At 40.7% G+C, this 26956-nt stretch overlaps 1 protein-coding gene across 1 annotated transcript in view; it reads left to right on the top strand.

Annotated features, from left to right (window-relative positions):
- Positions 1-26956, top strand: part of PGGT1B (protein geranylgeranyltransferase type I subunit beta) — a 62487-nt gene that overhangs the window by 1054 nt on the left and 34477 nt on the right. The window contains exons 2-3 of the mRNA XM_049649050.1: positions 7792-7910; positions 25161-25228. Coding sequence (XP_049505007.1) covers positions 7792-7910; positions 25161-25228 — 187 coding nt within the window. The remainder of the gene's footprint in view (positions 1-7791; positions 7911-25160; positions 25229-26956) is intronic.

The following is a 26956-nucleotide window of genomic DNA, read 5'->3' as shown; positions in this document are numbered from 1 at the left end:
ACATACAGTTTCGTATAAGAGGCACTAAGTAAATATTTGTTGAGTTGTGTGAGATGAGCCCTGAAGGACGAACACATTCTTGCTAAAGAAAGAGCGAAGCGTTACGTATATTCTTTTATCCATACATAGGTGTTGATTGGCTAGCAGAGCACATCCCTAGACCTAAATTAAGGTTTTCAAAACTGACTCCAATGACTGAATGATATGGGATGAAACAAATGATATTAATAAATCACATTTTAGGGGGATTAATTTTACGTGAAATTGGGGGTCGCCTGCCCGGCTCAGTCCGTTAAGTGTCCGACTTCGGTTCAGGTCATAATCTCACGATTCATGGGTTCAAACACCACGTTGGGTTCTATGCTGACAGTCAAGAGCCTCGAGCCTGCTTCTGATTCTGTGTCTCCTCTCTCTGCCCCTCCCCCAATACCGCTCTGTCTCTCAAAAATAAATAAACATTAAAAAAGTAAAAAATTTATGTGAATTTGAAGCATTTGGATAAAAAACCTCTATTGTGATTGTTAAAGTTGTAGCTATCATTTTAGGTCTGTGGTTGCATTTTCTAAATGCCAGTGTTTGATTGCTCTATTTAAAATTCCAGCATGGACAAAACCATATATATATACTAGTGCATGTTGGTAAACTGTGTAATGGTGCTCATAGAATAAGTAAAACTGCAAAAACTGAACTGATTTAACAACTTTAATACAATCTTAGAATCTACACCAGGCATCATATATTAGATAATCATGTATAACGTCCTGGTGCATTAGTTAATATGTCTAATGTTTATCATTTGAGTAGAGTATCATTTCTTGTTTTGTTACAGCACACTTAGTAGCCACATTGAAGATCATCTGTACATAGAAGTTTTTGTATTGATTTTTTAACAGTTTTTCAGTTTTTCTCTGCTGATTCACACTCCTGGTTTAGCATTAAGTTCTTCTGTGGTAGGTGTGTGTGATTCATGATTGACTTGAAGATGCTTGTGAAGGGTCTCTGACCTCTTAAGCAAAGGTGGTCACAAAATTTCTACTAATACCAGAGTTTTCAGGTAAAACAATGTGTTGGCTAGGTCACAATTCTTACTCAGTATTGCTATTGTACAAACAATTATTGAGTGCCTGCTGTGTGTCTGGGTACAGGCATACAGTCCGAAACCAGTGCTTGTGGTGGTCCTGTGTTCCTTCTCACTGATAGGTATGAAACGGGACTCTTTGGAAGGCTCCGAACAGGCTAGACATTTGGACACTTATTTTCTGACCCACCATTTTGGCAAAATTCCTTCATTTCCCTGTTTCTTTTAGTCTTAGAAATAGGACTACATTTTAATTTTTCTAATAGCTGTGCCTTTATGAAAATAAAGTATTTGTAGTTTTACCTGTGGCTTTTTCTCATACGAATTTCTGAAAGGTGGTAGTTATTAGTTAACTCAGCTGAATATTTAACCTTGGATTGTGAGCTTTGTGCATTAACAGGTTTCTTTTTTGTAAGTGGTTTAGAAAGTTGTTTGGTTGGGAGTTGCTGTTGCCAATTGTATTTGGGTAACGGAAGTTAGGGTAGGGTAGGTTTGTTTTGTTTTGTTTTTAATCAAAGGACTAAATACTGACCATTTTTTGTGTATGTTGTTTTTATGGACCCAGCTGCTCTCCAGGAAGGGTTTAGTCATTTGGTTTTTATTTTAGAAGACACCACAATCAACCTAGTCTTTCTGTTCACGGGTCCTTCCATATTCCCCTACGTAGCCTGTGATGTAGCTGACTACCATGTAGCAACCACTCTGCCCTCTCCTTCCCTCCCTTATCTGAAATAAATCACAGTCCAGCAGTGTATCTCTCAGTGTGATGACCGTGGCAGGAGGCTCTGCATTAGTGACATCATAAAATGCTTATAGGGGCGCCTGGGTGGCTCAGTCGGTTAAGCGTCCCACTTCAGCTCAGGTCATGATCTCACAGTCTGTGGGTTCGAGCCCCGCATCGGGCTCTGTGCTGACAGCTCAGAGCCTGGAGCCTGCTTCCGATTCTGTGTCTCCCTCTCTCTCTGCCCCTCCCCTGCTCATGCTCTGTCTCTCTCTCTCTCGCAAAAATAAAAACATTATAAAAAAAAATTTTTTTAAAGAAAAAAAAATAAATAAAATGCTTATAAAAATACACATACCTGGGCCCCTCCCCAGTTCTGCATGGAACTCTGTGTGGGCCCGAGAGTGTGCATTACGACAAGCATCCCAGGGGGGTACTCCTACAAGCTAAAGTTGCAGACTGTTCACTTGATAGGAGAAACAGATCTACAAACGGATTCTTGTAACAGTGCCTCCCAACCCTTTTGTGCATATAGATCACCTGGGGATCTTGTTAAAATGCAGATTCTGATTGCGGAGGTGTGGGAGGGGTCTAAGTTACTGTGTTCTGACAAGATCCCAGATGATGCTGATCTTGCTGATCGCCTCACCGCGCTTGAGTTTGGTTGCCAGTGATTGTGGTATTTGCAGGGTGTTACGGAAGCCCCTTAGCCCAACCTGAAGAGACACACATCTCAGAGATGGCTTCTTGGAAGAAGTAACCCTGGAGCTAAATAAATATTCAGTTTGGGGGAAGTCTGGGATCGGTTATAGGCAAGTGGACAATAAAGGCGGATAAGTGAGTGTTGAGAGAAAGTTCAATCATTTGTCTAATAGTATAAGGCAGGTGTGGTAGGAATTTAGCCTGGGGGGTAGACAGGGGCCAGATCACAGAGGGCTTTGTGTGCCAGGTCAGGAAAGCTGAATTTGATGTCACATAAGTGATGTGAAGTCGCAAGCAGTGCATCTTCCTGATTAGATATGCGTTTTAGAGTGGTCGTTGAATTTGAAATTGGTTGTTGTAGTCAGTGGGACAAGATCAGAGCCAGAAAGACCAGTTAGCTGTCGCAGTAGTCTGGAGGCCAGATGCTGGGGCAGTGGAAGGAGGGATAGAAAGGAGGGGTGGAGGAAAAAGGAGTTCCAGGATTCTGGGACTGGAACTGCCATCTGGTCTCGGGACCATGAGGCCAAAGGAGCAGGTTTAGAGAGAGGAAGAAGATGATTTCTGTGACAGTACTTTTCCTATAGGTACTGAGTTGTTTCCCCTCATAATTTAACCTGCTTCAGGTTAGGAGGCTTGTTTTATTTGTTTTTGTCATGAAATCCAGCATGTAGTAGATGTTTAGTAAACATTTCTTCTTGAAAAATTATTTTGCATGTAAAATAATTCCAGAGATGAGCGGTTATACTTAAAAATATTTACCAGTCGGGCCAGCTATTTAAGAATATTACAGATCAAGAGTAAGGCTTAAAATTGTGGCATTTCTGTAGTGTTGCAGTAGGTCATTCCAGAGTATTGATTGGGACCTCTGTGTGCTGTGTATTTAACTTTATGATTAATTTTCACGTGTTCTCTAAGGCTGTCATTTCTACCGTTAGCAATTTTATCAAGCAACTGTGTTCCTATTTCTAAATATAGCTGCTTGTTTATAATTTTAGAACTCTTTGCAGTATGATTTAGTTATAGCCCCACCTGAGATCTAGGCAGGAATGCAGTCACTTGTTAAAGACACTTGGAGATGCCAGGAAAGAGACTGTATTAGAAAGGGGGCAGAGTAGGTGATCCAAAGTTTAGGAATCTAGTCAATGCCCATAAATCAGTGTTTCCAGTATATTCCCAAATAGTCACGTAATCTGCTCCAGCCTAACAGTACACTCCTCATTCTCATTTAGTGCCACAAGAAAATCGTATTACTGTGGTTTTTTTTTTCCCCCACACTCAGATTGTTTTTATTTATTTTTTCCTGTTTAATCCATGGGGCGTTTTTTGGGCTGTTTTTTTAAGACCTGAAAATTTTGTTGTTAAGCCTGAAAAATTTGGCATCTTTTGGAGATCTCATTCAGTTGATGCCTCCCATCTGTGAATCGATCCCCTGGTGCAGCAGCTTGATTTAGAGGGCACAAATGTTACTTCTTCATCCATGAAAGATACCCTTTGCACAAGTATTGTTCAGAGGGAACAAAGGGCAGGAACGTGCAGCTGGCCTACTTTGCTTTTTCAGCATATAGTTTCAGAGTTCAATTCTAGGGAAAGAAGAAAGAACACAAATGTTCTCCCAAGTAACAACGTTCTAATACCTACACTGGCCTGATTTTAGGCACACGTCTTGGCATGATTCCCCCCCGCCCCCCGCCCCAGCCACGTGCCCAAGGTAGGTTGCCCAACAGTCCATACATACCCCAAGTAGGACTCACTGGGGCACCTTAAGACCCCCCCCCCTTAGTTCTCTCAGAGGCCCACATCCCCAAATCGTTTTTTATTATGGCTGCTTATTTAATTCTCTCCATCTCACAGTTTAGGACTGCTTGAGAACTCAGGTGTGGTCAGAAAGGAGTGTCTTCCTAGCCTGTCTCAGAGGGAGGCCAGACATTGCTCCCAGTGGACTTCTTGGTTCTGCCAGCCGCTGCTGGGTGCCTCTCTTTATCAACATAAGCTTTCCACTGTGGCTGTGTTAATCCTATAAACCTTAGTCTCAACTGCTGGGAGTTGAAAATACTGGACTCTCTGAAGCCTTAATAACTAAGTATGCAAGATTTTAAAGTAGTTTACCAGCAGCTGACTAATTTTCGGTGTTCGCATCCATCTTCAGAAGCAAGTAAAATGAAAAGCAGATCAGATAGATAACACAGGAACAGTGTGACTTTGGAGCAGGGTTATTTAACCTCAGCACTGTTGACATTTTGTTGAATGGCACTGTCCTGCGCGTGGTAGAAGGGATGTTTTGCGGCATTCCTGGCATTTACCAGCTAGATGCCAGTGGTACCCTCCTCTAATGACAACCCAAAATATCTTTACAGTGTCCCCTGGGGGCATTATTGCCCCAGTGGGGATTACTGCTCTAGAGCTGGGCTCCTGATCCTGGTTGGGATCACTCACCTGGGAAGTTCCCCACATCTGTGCCCCTGGCCCCCAAATTCCAGGTACGCAGACCCCACTTTCCACCCGGAATTTCAGTTTCATTGTTGTGGAATAAGGCCTAGACTTCTCTGTGTTATATCAGTGTTTTAGTTTTTTGTTTTGTTTTTAAGTTTATTTATCTTGAGGGAGATAGCATGAGTAGGGGAGGAGCAGATAGAGAATATCCTAAGCAGGCTCCACACTGCCAGCACAGAGCCCTATGCAGGGTCAAACCCACAAAGCCATGGATCATGACCTGAGCTGAAACCTAGAGCCAGACGCTTAACTGAGCCACCCAGGTGCCCCTAGTTTTGTTTTTTAAGCTGATTTGAATGTGCAGGCAGGTTTGAGAAACACCCCTGAGGAGAATACCACCGTGTGACTCAGTGTTCCTAAATAGTTTAATTGGTTATCTAACAGTGAAATCTGAAGCAAATTACTTGACTTCTTTGGACTTCATGATCTTGAGCTAAAAAATTTAAGAGAGTACTTAACTTAGAAAAGAATACCAGTTTATTTTTATAGACTTTTAGTTGTTTTCTTCTTTCTTTTATGTTTTTTAAGCAGCCTTCATGCCTAGTGTGGAGCCCATCTTGGGACTTGAACTCATGACCCTGAGATCAAGACCTGAGTCGAGATCAAGAGTTGGACGCTTAACCGATTGAGCCACGCAGGCGCCCCTAGATGTTTTCTTATTACATACTTTTCATTAATAGGAATATTTTTGATTTATCCAGCCTTAGTAGGCTGTGTTATCAACAACCTCATGTTGTCCCCCATTTCCACCTCTGTCCTCCTTTTTTTTTTCTATAATACCTTAATAAACTAGATTATTAGATAATTTCATTGTATCTAACTGTGATCATTTACACCAACACTGAAAACCCCTGGGAGAGTGCTCCAGGTTGGTTAGATGAAATATTACAGGTCTTGCATTTGTTAGTTAATTCAATAAGTGAGTACATATCCTGCACAAGGCAGACCTTATCTCATGAGACATAATTATGATGAACAGTGATTCTCAAACTTGGCTGCTGTTAGCTTGAGGTCTTTCCCATATCTAAAGTATCATTTTGTTTTGGGGAAGGGCAGGGTTCTCTGTGGGGAGGAAGGTTGCCAACCAGGGACCTGGAGATAAGGCCTATAGTGTAACAGTGTGATTAGATTCTGAGGTCACTAACTCATGTCAAATCAGGGAAAATACCAGTAATGATAGCCTCCTTGGGTGAGTGCTTGCGTGTGGGCAGGTAGTGAATACCTGTGTGAGGTGTGATGAGGATTTATAGATAAGCAGACTTAGAAAAGGCAGAAAAGATCCTGCCCAGGTTATGAATGGCTGTAAATCAGCCAACATATGATTTGAACCTAGCTCATTTGACAGCAGAATCTGAACTCTGAACTGTAGCCTCCCACATAAAGGGGTTCCACCGCCCTTAATTTAATCCTGATCTTGCTCAGATAAATCACCTGCGTAATTCTGGTGGCTCTCAGTGGTTTGTTAGAATTAAATTGAGATACAGCATATGAGAAATTTTCTAGCTCCCTGTCTAATAGACAGTAATAGTCTCTCAATAATGTAACTTTCCCAAAATCTTTGTTCTTAAGTATAACAATATCTTATCAGTTTTAGGTTTTGCCCTTCAGCTTTGGTTGGAATTACTCTTTGGTGTGTTTCCTCCTGTTATCTAATGTATGCTAGCCTTTTTCAACCAGGGGTCAGAGAGGGAATTACATGGTTAAAAAAAAATTTAAAGAGTGACTGTTTTCTCATTTTTCCTTAAGTTGGTAATATTTTTCTAGATGCATGAGAAAGAAGTTAATTTATTATACGCAATGAGGGCATTAGGGCTTATTTCTCTTTTGGAATCTTTTTTGAAAAGGTTGCAGAATGTGTCAAGTGGCTTTGCTGTAAGATTTTGGACCAGATGATTTAAAGTATTAATTGTTTAGTATTAGTCATAGGAACTGTTAGAATATAGAAATGTGATAACCATGTTCAGGGGTGCCTGGCTGGCTCAGTCAATATAGAGCATGCAACTCTTGATCCCAGGGCTGTGAGTTCAAGCCCCATGTGGGGTGTAGAGATTACTTAAATTAAAAAAAAAAGATAACCATGTTCAGAAAACAGTATAGGATGTATCTCAGCCTGAAAAGAATTATATATAACAAACTCTTTATGTAAAAATCACTTAAGTACTAGTTTTAAATGAAAACACAGAGTTGACATTTCTCATTTAGTATGCAATCTTGGAAGGGAATGTGTTGCCTTACAGTTTTTCATTCCATTGAAGAATCCTCTCTGGGAAAATGAAGTTGAAATGCACATGTATTTTTTAAAGTGTTCCTTATTTCCCAAAATTCAGTTTAAGTTTTGTCCAGTTACATTATTTGTAAACAAATTTGAATACAGATGGGTTTATTCTAACCTTCCTTAAGAATTAAGCACCCACTATAAGTGTAGCTGTTCTTGGCAAGTAAGTGGAAATTGGTATTCTCTATGTTTTCCAGCCTTTTGGACTTGTACTAATTGGGTGCAGGGAATTCCTTTTTTAACCTACATTAGCCTTCAGGTTGCTGATGAGTTTCAAATGTATATGACTGTTTTTTTTTTTTTTTTACCCCCAAACGCTCCTTTTTACAAATGAAACAAAGATTTGATTGGTATTATTAAATTATAAGAATAAATATGACTTTTTGGCTTTTGCGAAATGAGAGTACTGTTTGAATTAATTTTAAAATTAGAAAGACTTTATTTTTCTGAACAAGAAAAACTTCAGTGTTTAGACAGTTATGATGGAATTTTACGTTTGTTTCTTTGTTTTTTTTTTTCTTTTAGGTTGACAATTGCATTTTTTGCTCTCTCCGGGCTGGATATGTTGGACTCCTTAGATGTGGTGAACAAAGATGATATAATAGAGTGGATTTACTCCCTGCAGGTCCTTCCCACAGAAGACAGTGAGTGAGTTTTTAGCATTTTATTTTTAGTATGACTAGCTAGTTGTACTCGGCATAACGTGTGTTGGACTAGCAAATCGCAGTATTTATTCGTAAACCCTTACCACGTTTTGTTAGCCATGTTTTGGCTTGCAATGCTGCCCTCCTATTCTGTTCCAGCACAGAAGTCATGGGGGCGTCTGGGGGCGCCTGGCTGGCAGTAGGTGGATCGTGCGACTCTGGATCCTTGGGGTCATGAGTTTGAGCCCCATGGTGGGGGTAGAGATTACTTAAAAAAATGAAATAAAAAGTAGCCTGATCATTAATCTCTCGAGAGAACAGTTGGCGGCTGTCTGGGATTAGAGATTGGCAGTTATAGCCGCATATTGTGTTCTGCGCTTCCACGTTGATGACTGCCTGTGGATGCTTTGTATGTGGTGTTTATGTTTGGTTAGTTTGGTAGCGTTTGCTCTATTTTTCATTCCCAGCCATTTCTTTTTTTCTTCTCAGTGAACTCTCTTCCGTCACAAAGTTTCATTTCAGTCTCCCTGTGGTTTTCCCTCTTAACGTTTCATGTTTCATGAGCCTTTCCTTAAGGGTTTCTTAGACCTCTTACTAGCACTCCAGTCCTTTTTATGATGCTTCTTAAGCTTGATCAATTCTGACCAGTTACATTAATTTTCAAAATTTATATATTACCCGATCAACTAAATGCACACAAGTTTTATATACTCTATTGTTCACTCTGTTCATACCTAACATTGATATAAGTTATAAATGTTAGAGATTCGAACCTTGAAAAGAGAAGCAGATAAACTCCCAGGAAATGACACAGTTGTTTTTTTTTAGCATGGTCATCACTCAGTTGGCTCTTAAGAGTCAACATTTATGAATTAACCATGTGTTTCATTGGTTGGAGTAAAGGTGTACGAAGGTCCCAACCTAGATAAACTCTAAGGAAATAATAAACTGAAAGTTTGTTTAGAAAGAGGTTTGCTCTGTTAGCAGATGCTCTTAGGCATAGTTTATGTCTTTCTACTTTATTGTTCTTGAATTTTGTAGTGCTTGTGTTTATAATTTCTAAAATCTGTGCCTGTTTACAGATTGTTGTTTAAAAATGATTAAGCGTTTTGAACTAGGTTTGTCTTACGGAAACACCCAATCACTTTTCACCAGCTGCATGAAGCAGCATATATGCTATACTGGTCAGTGGTTACACATTCAAGCATGTTGGTGAGTTGAGTAGGATTTATTGAATGTCCTGCTGAGCCTGTGGACAGAGGCTGTGATAAATTACAGGATGTGCTGCTCACCCTCTAGGAGCTTGGGGACTGACGTGAGGTCACGGTGCTAGACACCTGAAAAATTGAAGTAATTTGTTTTGGTTTTTTTACTAGTTTGAGTCTGGGATTTTTTAAAAAAACCTTTAAAGTTAAGTATTAGGGACGTCTGGGTGGCTCAGTTCAGCATCTGACTCGATTTCGGCTTGGGTCATGATCTGGTTTGTGGGATCGAGCTCCATTTCAGACTCCACACTGACAGCACAGAGCCCTCTTGGGATTCTCTCTTACCTCTCTCTCTCTCTGCCTCACCCCTGCTCATGTTCAGTCTCTCTCAAAATAAATAAACTTAAAAAAATTGTTTTAATAAAAATAAATATTAGATGTAGTATTATTATAGATTCTGATGTTTTATTGTTTACTGAAAATACCTGTCCTGATTAAATTTTATGCTGTAGTTTCTTAAGGGGATGTATCTCACATAGTGCACATGTGAAATTGTACAGAGTGAGTCACAGAAAAGCTGTTCTGTGCATTTTTGCTGAACATTTTATATTATTTTTAGAAAACATTTACTGATACTCATTTTCCTGAAATAAAATAGCCATTGTTTCTATACTATAGAAAAGTATGGATCTTAAGATTTCAGTGAGAGAACTCTTTTGTACAGGTTTTAGTCACCAGAACGTTTATTCACCATGTCTTCTACTTTCTGTCTTGTCTTCGTATTTCTCCCCACTCTTGAGCACTGTTTGCTGGCTCCGTGATTGTCTTCTCTTAAAATGCGTCTACTTTCTTCTACCATTTTATTGTAAGTTTTTTTACAACAGCCTAATACCCATTAATACCCATATTCTTTTCTTTTTTTAATGCAGTTTAGAGAATGGTTAAAATAACTGGTTAATTCTTCTCCCAGTGGAAGAGCAGTGGCCATAGAATAATTGACTGCTGCTTTTATGTTCTTTTTTTTTTTTTTTTAAATGTTTGTTTATTTTGAGAAAGAGCGTGAGCCAAGGAGGGGTAGAGAAGGGAGGCAGACACAGAATCCGAAGCAGGCTCGGCACAGAGCCTGACATGGGGCTTGAATTCACAAACTGCAAGATCATGAACTCAGCCAAAGTCAGACACTTAACCGACTGAGCCACCCAGGTGCCCCACTTTTACACTCTTAAACATGGACTTTACATGTATCATTTTGTTATCCCTTGGGTATGTGACTAAGCAAGTCAGTGAACTCTTTTTTTGTGTGCAGTTAGTTTAATTAAAACTTGTATTCTTTCTAAAGTCTGCTCTCTTGTGAGGGATTTGCTATTATCTGAACTCTCATATCATTGGTAATAATTGCATTTGCTGCAGATTCACTAGAATGGCTAATGTGGAAGAGGCGGCGAATAGCAGTTGTCGGGAAAGTGCAGCGCACCTGGAGCTCCCACACAGTGCTGGAGGGGTTGTGCCCATCCTTTGGAAACTGTTGGGTGGTACTTAATAGCGCTGCACATCTGTGTGGTCCCTGACACGGGGCTTGTGTTCCCTAGTACACAGCCCACAGAAGTGAAAATGTGTTCACCACAGGATGCACATGAGAATGTTCATAGCAGTGTTTCACAAGAGTCCAGATGTAGGCACCACAGAAACTACCCATCACTGGTATAATCGATAAGTGGTGTATTAAAATATTCACACAATGGAATGCTGTATGGTAACGGAAAAGAACAGTCTCTAACTATATGCAAAACTTATGATGAATGTCACAGACAAGTTTTTTTTTTGGGGAAAAAAAAGTACCTAGTGTCTTATTCTCTTTACACAAAGTACAAAATTAGACAAAACCAGTCTGACCTTTTGGGGAGTGAAGGAAGGAAATGTGAAGGGAAAGTAGGAGTGAAGTAGGAGGGGCTTCTAGGGTGCCATCGCGGACTTATGAGTGCTGGTTATGTGGATGACTTTACTTGGCACAGTTGATTGAGTTGTTTGATTATGATAGTGCACTTTTCTTATGTTTATTTTAGTTTGTTAAAGGTTTAAAAAAATTTTTTTGAATCCTGATTGGTACTCACCATCTGAGACCCATCAGAATTCTTACTTCCCTTCGTATTGTCAACTACACGGATTTCATTGGTTTGCTAATTTTTTTTTTTTTCATTTGTAGTTGCTTAACCACTGCTTAAAATGTTTTTGCTTGTGTCCAAATTGTAAACTTCTGGAGGGCAGAGAATGTGTCTGTCTTACGTTTCTTCTCTTTCAGTGCCTAAGGCATTGTTGTGCTTCAGGAGTTGTTGGACTATTAATTAAATCACCCATACCTCCTCCAGCTTTACTGTTCCTCTTTCTATTTTCACGTTGGGTCTACAGCATTGTGATATTGTGATTTATGAGATGTGTATGTTTTGTCTTCATCCACAGCCCCTCTCTCACCGCTTCCAAAACCCTTAGCATTTCTTAAGCCTTTGGAGGGGGATAAAGTTGTCTTTTGTTATGTTAATGAGGTTCTGGAAAGCACCTAAAGATGGGGGCTGCTGGCCTCTAAGCAGTGATTAGAGGGTTGTCACTTTCAGTCCCACCCCCTGACCTCCAGGGAAGTTGAAGCAATTGCCAGCTTCAATTTAATAGTTCTTGTCCAAAAAACGTAGCCTACATAAAAACTCAAAAGGACGGGGTTCAGAGAGCTTCCTGGTTGTTGAACACGTGGAGATGCTGGGAGGGTGGTGCTCCTGGAGAGGGCAGAGGGCAGGGAAACTCTGCCGCCCATCCCCATACCTTGCCGTCTGCACCTCTTCCATTTGGCTGTTTGTGAGTTACATCCTTTTACTGTTAATAACGTGTTTCGTTTGAGTTCTGTGAGCTGGCACAATAATTGTACCTAAGGAGAGGGGCTCGTGGGAACCTCCAGTGCATAGCCAGTGGGTCAGAAGCACAGCTAACTGGGCTGACGATGTCCGAAGTTGGGGGTGGGTTCGGGGCGGTTTGCAGTCCAGTAGGACTGAGCCCTCAGCCTGTGGAATCTGATGCTGTGTCTGAGTAGTGTCAGAGTTGATTATATTGAGCTATATTCAGTTGCGTTGAGTGAATGGCTGGCGTTCTGAGAATTGCTTGTTGGAAATTGCGTCTTAGAACACCTAATTTAAGCCTCCTCTGGCTCCTCAAATATTTTCTCATTCATAAGGCATTTATTTGCAGACAGAGTAGAATGTGCTGTCCGTTACTCATCCGTCTATATTTGTCCTGCTTAAAAATCTAAAAATGTTAAAAGCCCAGGACCGTAAAAGAATAACTTGGTAAATTTGATTAAATAAATACTTTTAAATGTTATGCAGTAAAAGATAAGGTTGAATAAGTGACAGGCTTGGAAATTGTGGCAACATATATTATAAAATATTAATATCCAGGCTGTGAAGAATTCTTAAAAGATTGAGAAGAAAATGACACATCAGCACGTAGAAAATGACAAAATTTAAGAATAGGAGGTTCTCAAAAGAAGACAGTAAATACAGGATTAACCTTACTAGAAAAGTCAGGGAGATGCAGTAGAAACAGTATTGTATTATTTTTTTATCTAACACATAGATTTAGCCCGAAGTTTTAAAAGTTGGCAAGAATCAGGGGAAAGAGCACTTTAGTATCATTTTGGTGGAAATGAAAATCATTGTAACCTTTTGAGAGGTATTTTAGCAGTATAATTTTTTATACAACTGACATATTCTTGTGTGTGTGGTCGTGGGTTGATTAATGGCCCCAAAAGTTATGTCCGATCAGAACCTCAGAATATGACCTTAGTTGGAATAGGGGCCTTCACAGGTGTAATTAAGGTAAAGATCTCCAGATTGGTGAGTGGTGTCCTTATAGGAGAAGGGAAGAGGGAGATTGAAGATGCAGGGGGAAGGTGGCACCAGGGCGGAGGCGCAGATTAGAGTGCTGGTTAGTACGCGGGACTGCTGGGATTGCCCAGAGCTGCCAGAAGCTAAGAGAGAAGCCAGAATGGACTTTCCCTCAGAGCCTCCAGAAGGAACCAGCCCTACCAACACCTTGATTTTGGACTTCTGGGTTCCAGAGCTGTGAGAAAATACTTTTTGTTGTTGAAAGCCTCTAGATTCGTGGCGATTTGTTGTTACTAACCTCAGAAAACTAATATGTGTGCATAAAAACCTCTGTGGAATATTTTTCGGCATTGTTCATCTCACTGACAAATTAGAGGGGGAATCAGTGTTCACAAAAGTGAATCAGTTAAGGGGTGCCTGGGTGGCTAAGTTGGTTAAGTGTTCGACTTTGGCTCAGGTCACTGATGGTGGCAGTTCATGAGCTCAAGCCCCGAGTCGGGCTCTGTGCTGACAGCTCAGAGCCTGAAGCCTGCTTAGCATTCTGTGTCTCCCTTTCTCTCTGCCCTTCCCCCACTCATGCTCGATCTTCAAACTAAATACAAAAACATTAAAAAAAAAAAAAAGTGGAACAGTTAAGTCAACTATGGTCTACCAAGAATAGTACACAGTAACCAAGTGATTGAGGTAGATCTAGGTATATACATACTGATTTGAAAATGTTCTTCTGTGGTTAAATTATATATGCCAACATGTACTCAGATGTTTTAATAAAAAGTCTTTGATTAAAAATGTATAGGAACAACTCTGTAAGGGTATAGAGAAAATCTTTGTAGAGGGGGAGGTAGATGGAAACAGACGTGGGAGGATGCCAGGATTAGGTAGTACTTTCATTTTATTCTATATATCTGCACTGTTTAAGTGTTTATCATGTTTCTATATTTAAAAATTCAAGTTAGGAAAAGCTTTAACCTCTTCAAAACACAACAAAAATAAAAAACTAAACTTAAGGTTGTATGGTTATGTACGGATATTGATATTTTGCTATTGCAGAAATAATAGCATATGCTATATATATATATATAATATATGCTATAATAGAAATAAATATATGTTAATTAAAATTTTATAATGGAAAATGAGAAGCAGAGTGATGAGGAGACCTGCCCGAGGCCACACAGAGATACTAAGTGATAGAGTCAGACTGAAATCCCAGGCTTCTGACTCCCAAGTCCCCATGGTGCTCTGCTAGTGAAGTATGTAGGTCCCTAGTGGAGACCATCATGTGTGGCCCTTAAGTGCATTGTGAATATTTAATTAGAATTAACCCTGGCTTTCCACTTAACTCTGGGGTTGTAAAGACCCTAATGATATGTCAGTCTAAGCGTGTGGTCACACCATTGGAGATTTGGAGCCCTTCTCATCAACCTCCAGAAGTGTTTAAGAAACACAAGGGAGGGGTGTCTCGCTGGCTCAGTCAGTTAAGCATCCAACTTGGGCTCAGGTCATGATCTCACAATTGCTGAATTTGAGCTCCGTGTCAGGCTCTGTACGGACAGCTCAGAGCCTGTAGCCTGCTTCGGATTCTGTCTATTTCTCTCTCTCTCTCTCTCTCTCTCTCTCTCTCTCTCTCTCTCTCATTCTCTCTCTAAAATAAACAGTAAAAAAAAAAAAAAATTACAGGGGCACCTGGGTAGCTCAGTTGCTTGAGCATCTGACTTCAGCTCAGGTCATGATCTCGTGGTTTGTGAGTTTGAGCCCCACATTGGGCACACTGGTGTCAGCCTGTCAATGCAAAGCCTACTTCAGATCCTCTGTCCCCCTCTGTCTGCCCCTCCCCAACTTGTGCTCTCCCCAAAATAAGTAAATTATTTTTTTAATTTAAAAAAGGATTAGTCTGGCTGTTGTGTATTCCCTTTTCTCATTAAGGGCACAGCTAGAACAAAGCAAAGAATATTATAGTCCGTCATTTTACAAATGAGGATGTTAAGATCCAAAGGGATTAATAATTTGTCCACAACAATGTATAACTAGTTAATGCTAGAGGAAAATTTAGAGCACAGTTTTCTGTTTTGCAGTCCTTTGATATTCCCATTGCTGTATATTTCCAGTACTGATTCCGTACAATAGATGCTCTGTGTATTGTGTGTGTGTTTTTCTGTTGAGAATTTCGTTTAGATTTTTCAATCCATTGCTGCCTTTGATAACATGCTCACAAGTGTAAGTATAGTTCTCATGTGGCTCAAATGAGCATATTGTACATTGAAAAAATTATATAGAATGTCTGTTTTGGAAGCATTGTAGGTCAAGAATTTTTTGCAAAGATTGGGACACCTGGGCGGCTCAATAAGTTAAGTGTCTACCTGGTTTTAACTCATCTCATGATCTCGTGGTTTGCGAGTTGGAGCCCTGCATCAGGCTCCACGCTGCCAGTGCAGAGCCTGCTTCGGATTATCTGTCTCCTTCTCTCTCTGCCACTTCCCTGCTGGTGTTCTGTCTCTGTCTGTCTCTGTCTCTGTCTGTTTATCTCTCTGTCTCTATCAAAATACATAAACCTTAAAAAAAGTATATTTTTTGCAAAGATAGCCCTGCAGTGGTGATGTGCCCAAATGTCCAGTGTCCCTCACTGTGTGTCTGGTAGGCCACACCACACATCTGTTCACAATCCAGCTGCAAGTCTGAATTCTCCATTTACTGGTTGGTTGGATGAAACATCCATTTATTGGATGCCTTTTCTGTAGTTGGCCTAGGTCTGACTCTGAAACTTATCTGTGAAATTTAGAGAATAGATCTACAAACCCATTTTGTAGGCTCTAGAATATTTTGTTCACCTTGCACGTGTTTCTTGAGATCTCTGAGGAATTATTTCTGGGCTAATAAAATGTACACCTCCATTTGTACATAAAAAAATTGCCACGTTCCTCACTTGAGTTGTTTGCTTAGTGCAAAAACCTAGTGGTTAAAATGGGAATTAGAGGGGTGCCTGGGTGGCTTGGTTAAGCATCCACCCTTGGCCCAGATCATGATCTCATGGTTCCTGAGTTCGAGCCCAACATCAGGCTCTTTGTTGAGGGTGCAGAGCTTGTATGGGTTTCTCTGTCTCCCTCTCTCTGTCCCTCCCCCGCTCGCTCTGTCTCTAAAAATAAATGAATAAACTTTAAAAATATATTTTTAAAAAATGGGGACAAGAAAATTGAGAACATGACCAAATCAGGTTTTAAATTATATTTAACTAGCATGGCCACTATTAATAGCATGGAGATATTGTAACCCAAGAGTTGTTCTTTGTTAGAAGTACCTAAATATAATTTTTCATGTATTTTTATGTCACAATAAAATTTTCTCTTAGAAAAGTGGGTAATATGCTGCTTTCTTATGAAAAGTAGCTTCAGTGACTAAAATCTTTTTAAACTGCCATTGAGGTTTTACATTTTATAGATTTATAACTGTTTTGTTTAAAGAATACCCAGACATATTGCCTTTATAATGTTTGACATATAGTTGGTGTTTATTACGAGCTTAATAGTAAAACCCTAAGATTTAAAGATTTTATTTTGGGGGGCGCCTGGGTGGCTTAGTTGGTTAAGCTTCTGATTTCAGCTCAGATCATGACCTCAAGGCTTGTGGGTTCCAGCCCCACGTCAGGCTCTGTGCTGACAGCCCAGAGCCTGGAGCCTGCTTCAGATTCTGTGTCTCCCTCTCTCTCTCTACCCGCCCCCCCCCCCCAAATAAACATTAAAAAAGTAATTAAAATATTTGGGGGGGGGCACCTGGGTAGCTCAGTTGGTTAAGCTTTCGATGTTGGCTCAGGTCATGATCTCACCGTTCGTGAGTTTGAGTCCCACGTTGGCCTCTGTGCTGACAGCTCAGAGCCTGGAGCCTGCTTCAGATCTGTCTCTTCTCTCTCTGCCCCTCCCCCTCCTTGCACTTTATCTCTCTCAAAAATAAACAAACGTGAAAAAAGTTTTTTTATTTTCTTTTAAGAGAGAGTGCGTGCCAGTGGAGGAGGGACAGAGGGAGAGAATCTTAAGATCTTAAGCAGGCTCTACGTGAGATCATGACCTGGGCTGAAATCAAGAGTCGGACATTTAACCACCTGAGCTATCCAGGCACCCCTAAAACCCTAAGTTTTAAACTGAGAGATGCTCCAGTCATCAAGAAGTCAGCTTTGTAGTTTAATGATTGTCTTTCACGTGCAGACACAAAAAATAAAGACAAAAGGATTGTTTTCCCTTGCCATAGACAGCTAAACACATTCTCTAATAAGCACATCCCTCTACATGCTCCCATATAAACACGCATGCATATTATATCCCTGTACATACTCCCATTTTTGCTGATTCTCTTTTTCTTCCCATGTACCCAATTGCATTTTTCTTCAGTAACCTGGATTTTTATGATGTATTGCTGTCTAAACCAGCTTCCACGTAACAAAGTAAACTAGTTTGACTTCGTGGCTCTGTGATAGTGGAGGATACATTCACCCCATCAGTGGTTCTCAATTCTAATTGTATATCAAACAGGGATTGTTTTTCTTTTTATATACATGAGTGTCCATGCCCCACTCAGATGGTTCTGATGTGGACCTGAGTTAGGACCCAAGAGGCATGTACTGTGTTTTTTCAAATTATGCATTTGATTCTTCTGGGACCTGAACCACACTTCCAGTTTATTCTGCTACTACTGAATAGGAGCACTAGATGGCGCTGTCTAATAACCTCCAAGGAAGCTTGAACTATCCTAAATATGCATCCAGTTGTAAATTTGGAATTAATTGCGTGTTTATACTTAATAATTATCATGAATAGGTAAGCTTACTAGAATTATAAACGAAAGCACAATAGCAAGCACATCTTGACAAGAACCAGAAAGGATTGCCCAATGCCTTCTTTTCAGTGTGCACTCTTTTGAAAACGGAGGGGAGGCAGGTGTTTTTATTTTAGAGAAAATCAGTTTCAGAGGAAAGCTTCTGTTACTTTCCTCTTCACTTTTGTTTAAATCTAATGAATTGACTTGAAGTGGTTACTGTTTATTGTGCCTTGGTCACTGTGGTACGCATAATCAGAATGTGTCCTTTAACCCTCATAAGAACCCTGCAAAATACTGCTAGCAGTACATTACTGTTCCTCTCTCAGAAATAGAACTACCTCAGAGAGATTGTTACTTGCCTGTGGAACACAGGGCTAGTAGGAATAGGGTCTTGAGTTTGATTCCACGTGTCCATGCCATCATCTCCTAACCTTAGGTGATATTTTTGAACATCAGTATTTTTGCTGCCTTTTCAGAAAAGTTATTGATGTAAATAAGCTAACAACATAGAAATGAGGAAATAAAAATGCCGTTTAGTTATTTACCAGTAAGGAAATGTTATTTCATTCAGAAACATTTTTTTAAACCCTAACAGGCGTTCCTTCATTTTATTGCACTTCAGTTTACTGTGTTTTGCAGATACTGCATTTTTTACGGATTGAAAGTTTGTGGCATCCCTGTGTCATGCAAGTCTATTGGTGCCATTTTTCCAACAGCGTTTGCTTATTTTGTGTCTCTGTTCCACATTTGGGTAATTTTCGCGGTGTTTCAGACTTTTTTGTTACATGCATTATGGTGATGTGTGATCAGTGATCTTTGACGTTACTATTCAGATTGCTTTGGGGCGCGACAACCTGTGCCCATATAAGATGGCGCACTTAACTGCTAAATGTGTGTGTTGTGACTGCTCCACTGACCGGCCGTTCCTCCTCATCCCTCTCCTCAGGCCTCCTGAGTCCCTGAGACACAACAATATTGAAATTAGGCCAGTTAGGAACCCTACAATGGCCTCTCAGCCTTCAAATGAAAGGAAAGAGCTTGCACATCTGTCACTTTAAATCATAAGCTAGAAATGATTAAGCTTGGTGAGGAAGGCATGTCAAAAGCCTAGCGGGCCAAAAGCTAGATCTCTTGTGCCAGTCAGTCAAGTTGTGAGTGCAGAGGAAGAGTTCTTGAAGGAAATTAAAAGTGCTACTCCGGGGGTACCTGGCTGGCTCAGTCGGAAGAGCATGCCACTCTTGGTATCAGGGTCGTGAGTTTGAGCTTCATGTTGGGTCTAGAGATTAATTAAGTAAAAATAAAACTTAAAAAGTGCTACTCCACTGAACACATAAATGGAGAGCACAACGGCCTTATTGCTGGTGGTGAAAGTTCTCAGCCACAACATTTCCTTAAGTCAAAACCTAATCCAGAGCAAGACTCCCTTCATTTCCATGAAGTCTGGGAGGTGAGGAAGCTGCGGAAGAGAAGTTTGAAGCCAGCAGACGTTGGTTCGTGAGGTTTAAGGAAAGAAGCCATTTTTGAAACACAAAAGTACCAGGTGCAACAGCAGGTGCTGATACAGATACTGCAGCAAGTTATCCAGAAGATCTAAGATAATTCATGAAGGTGGCTACACTAAAAAAATGTTCAGTGTAGACAAAACAGCCTTCTTCTAGAAGAAAATACCATCTATGACTTTCCCAGCTAGAGAAAAGTCAGTGCCTAGCTTTCTAGGAGCTAAGGCAGTTGGTGACTTTCAGTAGAAGCCAGTGCTCGTTTACCATTTCTCTCTCTCTTTTTTAAATGTTTATTTATGTATGTTTGAGAGAGAGAGGGAGACCGAGAATCCCAAGCAGAATCTCTGCTGTCAACTCAAAGCCCAGTGTGAAGCTTGAACTCACTGTGAGATCATGACTTGAGCCAAAAGCACAAGTTGGACACTTAGCCCCCCTGAGCCATCCAGGTGCCCCTCATTTACCATTTCTGAAAATCCTAGGGCCCTCAATTCTGCTAACTCTACTCTGCCTGTGCTCTATAAATGGAACAACAAAGACTGGATGACAGCACATCTGTTTACAACATGGTTTACTGAATATGTTAGGCCCGCTGTTGAGAACTGCTCAGAAAAGATTTCCTTCAAAATATTATTGCTCACTGACAGTGTACTTGGTCACCCAAGAGCTCAGATGAAGATGTATAATGAGATTAATGTTGTTTTCATGCCTGCTAACACAGCATCCATTCTGCAGCTCAGGGGTCAAGGAGTCATTTTGACTTTCAGGTCTTATTGAAATGCATTGTAAGGCTGTAGCTGCCATAAGTAGGGATTTCCCTGATGGATCTAGGCAAAATAAAATAAAAACCTTCTGGAAATGATTCCCCAGTCTAGATGCCACAAAGAACATCTGTGTTTCATGGGAAGAGGTCAAAATACATTCACAGGAGTTTGGAAGAAGTTCATTCCAGCTCTCATGGATGACCTGGAGGGGTCCTAGACTTCAGTGGAGGAATTCCCTGCAGATGTAGTGGAAACATCAGGAGAGCTAGAAGTGGAGCCTGAAGATGTGACCGAATTCCTGCAATCTCATGGTAAAACTTGAATGGATGAGGAGTTGCTCCTTATGGATGAGCAAAAAAAGTGGTTTCTTGAGATGGAACCTACCCCTGGTGAAAGTGCTATGAAGATTGTTGAAATGGCAGCACAGGATCTATTACTGTTTTTTAAAGATTTTATTTTTAAGTAGTCTCTACACCCAACATGGGGCTTGAACTCACAACCCCAAGATCAAGAGTCACATGCTGTACTGACTGAGCCAGCCAGGCACCTCAAAAACACAGGATTTAGAATATTACGTAAACCTAGGTGATAAAGTGGTGGCAGGAATTGAGAGGATTGAGTTTTTTTTGTTTTTTTGTCTTTTTGTTTTGTTTTTTTGGTTTTTGATTATGACTTCACTGCAGAACTTTTAACAAGTTTGAATGTAGGAGCACCTGGTTGCCTCAGTTGATTAAGCCTCTGACTTGGGCTCAGGTCATGGATGATGTCACGGTTGGTGAGTTCAGGCCCCACATTGGGCTCGCTGCTATCAGCGTCCACGCTGCTTTGGATCCTCTGTCCCCCTCTCTCTCCACCCCTTCCCATACGTGTGTGCTCTTTTTCTCTCTCTCAAAAATAAATAAACATTTAAAAAAAATTTTTGTTAAGTTTGAATGTAAACCTTTGCCTTATAATTCAGAGGTACCTGAAGATTTATATATAACTGATTTCTAGTCTCTTAGAGAAGATTGAATTTTGAAAGCAGTTCTATGGGTAAAATGCTGCAGAGCCTGATAGGAAGAGTCAGGCATTCAGGAGACATTGTTTTATTTTAAGAAATTGACACAGCCACCCCAGCCTTCATTCAGCAGCATTCAGCAGCCATCAGCATTGAGGCAGGACCCTTTTAGGAGGGGACTCAAGGTAGGCTTCTTAAGTGAAGTATATACTCAAACCTGAAACAGGGATGCACAACTTTCTCCCCCAACCCCCATTTTTTTTAAGGCTTATTTTTTGTGAGATTGAGCCCCGCATCCAGCTCTGCACTGACTCTGCTGAGCCTGCTTGAGATTCTCTCCCTCTCTCTCTGCCCCACCCCCAATAAATAAACATTTAAAAACATTTTTTAAGTTTTTATTTTGAGAGAGAGAGTGCGCATGCACGGGCACAAGCGGGGGAGGAGCAGGGAGAGAGGAAGAGGAGAGGAGACAGAAAATCCCAAACAGGCTCTGCACTGACAGCATGGACCCCCATGTGGGGCTCGAACTCAGGAGCCATGCAATCGTGACCTGAGCCGAAACTAAGAGATGTTTAACTGACTGAGCCACCCAGGCGCCCCAATAAATAAACATTTAAAAAAAAAAAAAAAAAGGATAATCTTTAAAAGGGCATTCCTAAGGGGAAATAAGAGAGAAAAAAAAACATTAAAAAAATATGTCAGGAATTAAGGAAGATAATTTCAGCATCCGATGAAATATTAAGCCTAGGGAAAATACACCTTTGACATGCCGCTCCCCCAATTTGGAGGATTAAAACAAGTGGTGATAAAGGGATAAAGACATCTGTGACTTGGTGAAGACAATTTATTTTTAGAAAAGTATAACATTACACCCAGTTTGGAGTTTGGAAGCTGTGTTAGAATTAAGATGTTCCCCCTCGCCCTCTCTCTCCCCTAAATTCCTGTACCGTACTTATTCAAACACTAAGCACCATGGACTTTGAAGATGAAGTTAAGGTTACTGGTCAGCTGACCTCAAAATAGGGAGATGATCTGTAGGTGTTCCATGTACAGGGGAGGCCCTAGGACAGGAGAAAGATTTCAGCCCCGTTGCAGACGCTTGGGTCCAGGGGCCCAGGTGTGAGCAGTGGCAAGGGCCCCAGCTGGCGGTGATCAAGGATGTGGAGACTCAGTCCCACACACTGGACGAGCGGAAGGAACGTGGGGCCAACTGTCCCCCAGAGCCTCCAGTAGGGAGCGCAGCCCCTGGCGGCTCTCCATTCCAGCCTGGTGAGGCTGATCTTGGACTTTGGAACTTACAGAACTGCCGGATAACAAATGGGTGTGGTTTCAAGTTAATAAGTTCTGTGATAATTTGTTATGGCAACACTGACTGATACAAAGAATAGAATTCACTCTCCTGTCATTCCACACAATATTACTTTATTCCTTTCTGGGCTTTGTTGATAAGCATCCTTTGGTTAATTGTAAACATAATCACATAAATGTTCGCATCCTACCTTTTCTCTTAACTTGATCATTTCTCCATGTTGCTACATAGTTTTCCCTAATTATTAGCAGTATCATGTTCCTTTGACGAGATATAGTATTATATTTAACCTCTTGGACTTCTGTGTTGCTTCTAAATTTTCACCAGTGTAATATTGCCCTGGGTGTTTCTGTGCATACGACCTTTCTCATATGGGAAGTTCCTGGAGTCAATTCTCAGATGTAGCATTATCCATTCAGAGTCTGAGCCTTTTTATGCCTCTTATTATATAATGGCGAGTCTTAAGTGTCTTAGTCATTTAAAAGTCTTTAGCAGAGATAAGAGAACTATGTTCATTAATATCATCACCATTAGGTAATACCCTTTTTCAGATTTTTTTGTTAATGGTGTAAGGTGGTTAGTGGAGAATTTTAAATTTAGTGGATAAAGTTCCCTAAATTGTATAAGAAATTAATGTTTAAGTTACTGTCGTAAGTTTATGAGAGATAGAAAGCTGAATAGAGTACCTGTCTTGAAAAAATAGAGTGAAAAACATTTACTATGATTTAGTCATGTTCCAGTCCTAAGAGATATGAAACTGGTTTCTCACGTCAGAACATACTTATAAATCTACGTTTTGTTTTTTTTTTATTAATGATACAGTACAGTCTGCTGATACTACATTTCTATCTTCCGTGTCTATCATGCTGATTTTCTAACAGCAATCAAACCCATAACCATTTTCTTGTTGTGGGTATAACTAATTATTCATTTATAGGTTTTTTTTGCAGCTTCATAAAGGTATTGTTGACATATAACACATGTAAATGTAAAGTATACAACATGATGTTTGAGACATGAATATATTGCAGAATGATTACCACAGTCCCCTTACATGATTACCCTGTGTGAGTGTGTGGTGACAACATTTAAGATCTCTCCTAATAACTTTCAAGTGTATAACACAGTCCTATTAATTATAGTCATCATCCTGTGCATTAGATCCCCAGAACTTACTCATCTTATAGGTAGACATTTGTACTTTTGACTAACATCTCACCATTTCTCCCAGCTCCTGTCAACTACCATTCTGCTCTGTTTCCATGTTTCAGCCTTTTTAAATTCCACATGTAAGTGAGAACATACAATATTTGTTTCTCTCTGACTTATTGCATGTGGCATCCATAATGTCACAAAAGGCAGAATTTGCTCTTTCATGGCTGATTAACATTCTGGATGTCGTGTGTGTGTGTGTGTGTGTGTGTGTGTGTGTGTGTGAAATTTTCTTTATCCACTCATCCAGTGGGTGTGTGTGTATGTGTGTGTGAGAGAGAAAGAGAGAGATTTTTTCACTCCTCTGTTGATAGACACTTAGGTTGTTTCCATGTCTTGGCTGTTATAAATTATGTTGCAGTGATCATGGGGGTGCACATATCTCTTTGAAATGGTGATTTTGTTTCCTTTGGCTATCTACCCAGTGGTGGCATTGCCGAATCATATAGTAGTTCTGTGTATAATTTTTTGAAGAACCTCCATACTGTATTCCATAATGGCTGTACCAATTTATATTCCCACCACCAATGCACAGGGCTCCCTTTTCATGGATGTGACTTCGTTTCCAGCTTATTTTCTTTCTCAAGTTCCTAGTACTTCAAAGCAGAGTGGATGGGGTGCCTTGGTGGTTCAGTTGACCCGATTTCAGCTCAGGTCATAATCCCAGGGATCAAGCCCCATGTTGGGCTCTGAGCTGAGCATGGAGCCTGCTTCACATTCTCTCTCCCTACCCCCCACCCCGCCCTTTACCTGCTTGCATGTGTGCGTGCTCTCTCTCTAAAATAAAAAATAAAAACAAAGTAGAGTGGATCATTGGACTCAGAACAAAGGTTTGTCCGTACTAAAATACAAAGTATGGGGCGGGGGGTGCCTGGGTGGCTCATTTGGTTAAGCACCCGACTCTTGGTTTCTGCGCAGGTCATGATCTCGTGGTTTGTAAGTTTGAATCCTACATCAGGCTCCGTGATGACGGTGCGGAGCCTGCTTGGGATTTTCTCTCTCCCTTTCTCTCTGCCCCTCCCCTGCTCGCTCTCCCTGTCTCTCTCAAAAATTAATAAAAAAAAAAAGTTTTTTAAATTTAAAATACAAAGTACATACATTTTTTTGTGACTAGGGCATCTTAGATGTTTAGTTTGCTCACATATAAAGAAGCAGTAAGTTAAAATAAAAAGGCAGTGGAAGGGAAGTTAGGATTCCAGATCCAGATGTGTAATTAACTGATTGTTACTTTGAACATGTCACTTAACCTCTGGGCTTCTGTTTTCTGCTCTTTAACACGGGGTTGATTATGTTGATCACATGAAAAATAATCGTATAGAAAAGGTTTGAAAGCATTTTGCCTGCAGTGAGGTAGGGTATAAACTAAAGATATGTGGTAGGAAATCATTATTTTGTCTCTGACTGGTTGGAAAATTAAGTGAGATTCCCATAAAGTGAGAACACACCTGGCACATGCTAGAATGAAAATGGAGACAGTGACAAAGCTTTGGTACTAAAATACTCAGTTTCTGAAAGAATATATAATTGATCTGCTTTAGAGTCTTTTCAAAAATAAAATATACTTTAAATAAGTACATGGTTTTATTTTCTAGGATCCAATCTAAATCGCTGTGGTTTCCGAGGCTCTTCATACCTGGGTATTCCATTCAACCCATCAAAGGTGAGTTCTTTCTGGGTGGGGAGGAGGGAGGAGGGAGATGGATGGATTTTAGTGAGAAAGAAAACTAAGAAATGACACAGAAGCCAGGCTTCTGTGTTTCATTATAGCTAAATATTGTCTACTAATGTGTATTATGACCTTTACTTAAAGGAAAGTGATACCCACCCTACTTCCTGGAACTATGCACAGTATGTGTGCATGCAGAATTTGCTACCGTCACAAGTATGATGTCTCTCATCCTATTGTTTGTGTGTCAAAATTACTGGTGAATTCCTGGAGAATTGGAAATACAGCTCTCCTGTGCTTGGTGCTTGCTCTTGAGGAAGCCAGTGAACTTCTGTGTTAGTGAAGGACTTTACATTTGGCTCATGTTTCTAAAGAATAAAACAAAAAGCTCTTGCCAAGGCAGTGATTGAAGACACATGAAGAGCAACGAATTTGAGGCAACAGGCAGGTTGTCTTTTGCCTGTTTTTTCATACTCTCTTCCTAATTTTAGAATAAATAGCAGTAATTTGGGAGAAGGCAGCATGTTTTCATAGAGGCACTGGTTCAAGTTTCTTCCTCTGCCTTAGGCTGTAGATCACCTTGCCTGTGTCAGGGTCACGTGAATTTGCCAAGATGTGTCTAATCATGTGTGCCCGCTGCTTTTAGCAAGGAATCTGAAAACAAAGAATTCACAAAATCTGTTCCCTTTTTGCTGTACATGTAATATTTTCCCGCTGATGCTGGTCCTCAGGAAGATGGCTGTCCCGTTACTCGTATTGGACAGGCTCTCTGGGTGCCATGCCATGTGGCCATGACAACTGCTTTATAGTGCCGTACCTTATACAGACTTTTACCTGCCCTCGTTGAAATAAAGCTGGGCTTTGATAACATTACTTGTAAAAGACAATCCCCTTCTGTACCCCTTTCTGAAGACAATTTTATTTATTTTTAAATGCTTATTTATTTTTGAGAGAGAAAGAGAAAGCGAGTGGGGGAGGGGCAGAGGGGGAAGGGAGGAGGATCTGAGTTGGGCTCCGCGCTGACAGCAGAGAGCCCAGTGCAGGGCTAGAACTCACAGACTGCGAGATCTTGACCTGAGGTGAAGTCTGATGCTCAACCAACTAAGCCACCCAGGCGCCACCCCCAACACGTCTTTTTAAATAACAAAAATAAAATTTAAAAACAAAAACATTTTTGCTTTGGTTTACAGAGTCTCCCGAAACCTCTTTTTGGCCCTAATTCACCTAGACCCCTGGCATCTTCTGGGGGAGGTTGGGTCCCACTCCATGCCACGTTGTGTTAGTCTGAATTTGAGTGGTGGAAGGAGCAGGAGACTCCAGTGGACTCATGTAGGCCCCCCAGGAGCAGTTGGCTCAGAGTCGGCGAGAATCTGAAGAGGCACATGGGATTTCCCGACACAGTACACAAATACAGTAGTGTCAGCAATCTTTCTTCCGAATTCACCAAACCACCCTGTCTGGTAAATGCCCCAGGACCTTCCAGGGCCATAGAGAACTTTTCGGGAAACACTGATGGAGCCTCTCCGCCTACTCTTCTCACTGTTTTCCTTCACAAATTCTGTATTGTCTGTTAAATTATGTGTTGTCCCCAGTACATGCTAAATACCCAGAATTTTCTTTCTCTGCATTGCTTTTACTTTTTCTTCTACCTATGAAGCCGCCTCTCCTCGCCTCTCCTCGCCTCTCCCCTCGCCTCTCCCCTCGCCTCTCCCCTCGCCTCTC

The sequence above is a fragment of the Panthera uncia genome, assembly GCF_023721935.1.
Source record: "Panthera uncia isolate 11264 chromosome A1 unlocalized genomic scaffold, Puncia_PCG_1.0 HiC_scaffold_17, whole genome shotgun sequence".
In the NCBI taxonomy this organism is placed as follows: domain Eukaryota; kingdom Metazoa; phylum Chordata; class Mammalia; order Carnivora; family Felidae; genus Panthera; species Panthera uncia.
The sequence above is the reverse complement of the archived record's forward strand: the minus strand, read 5'-3'. Positions and strand labels throughout refer to the sequence as shown.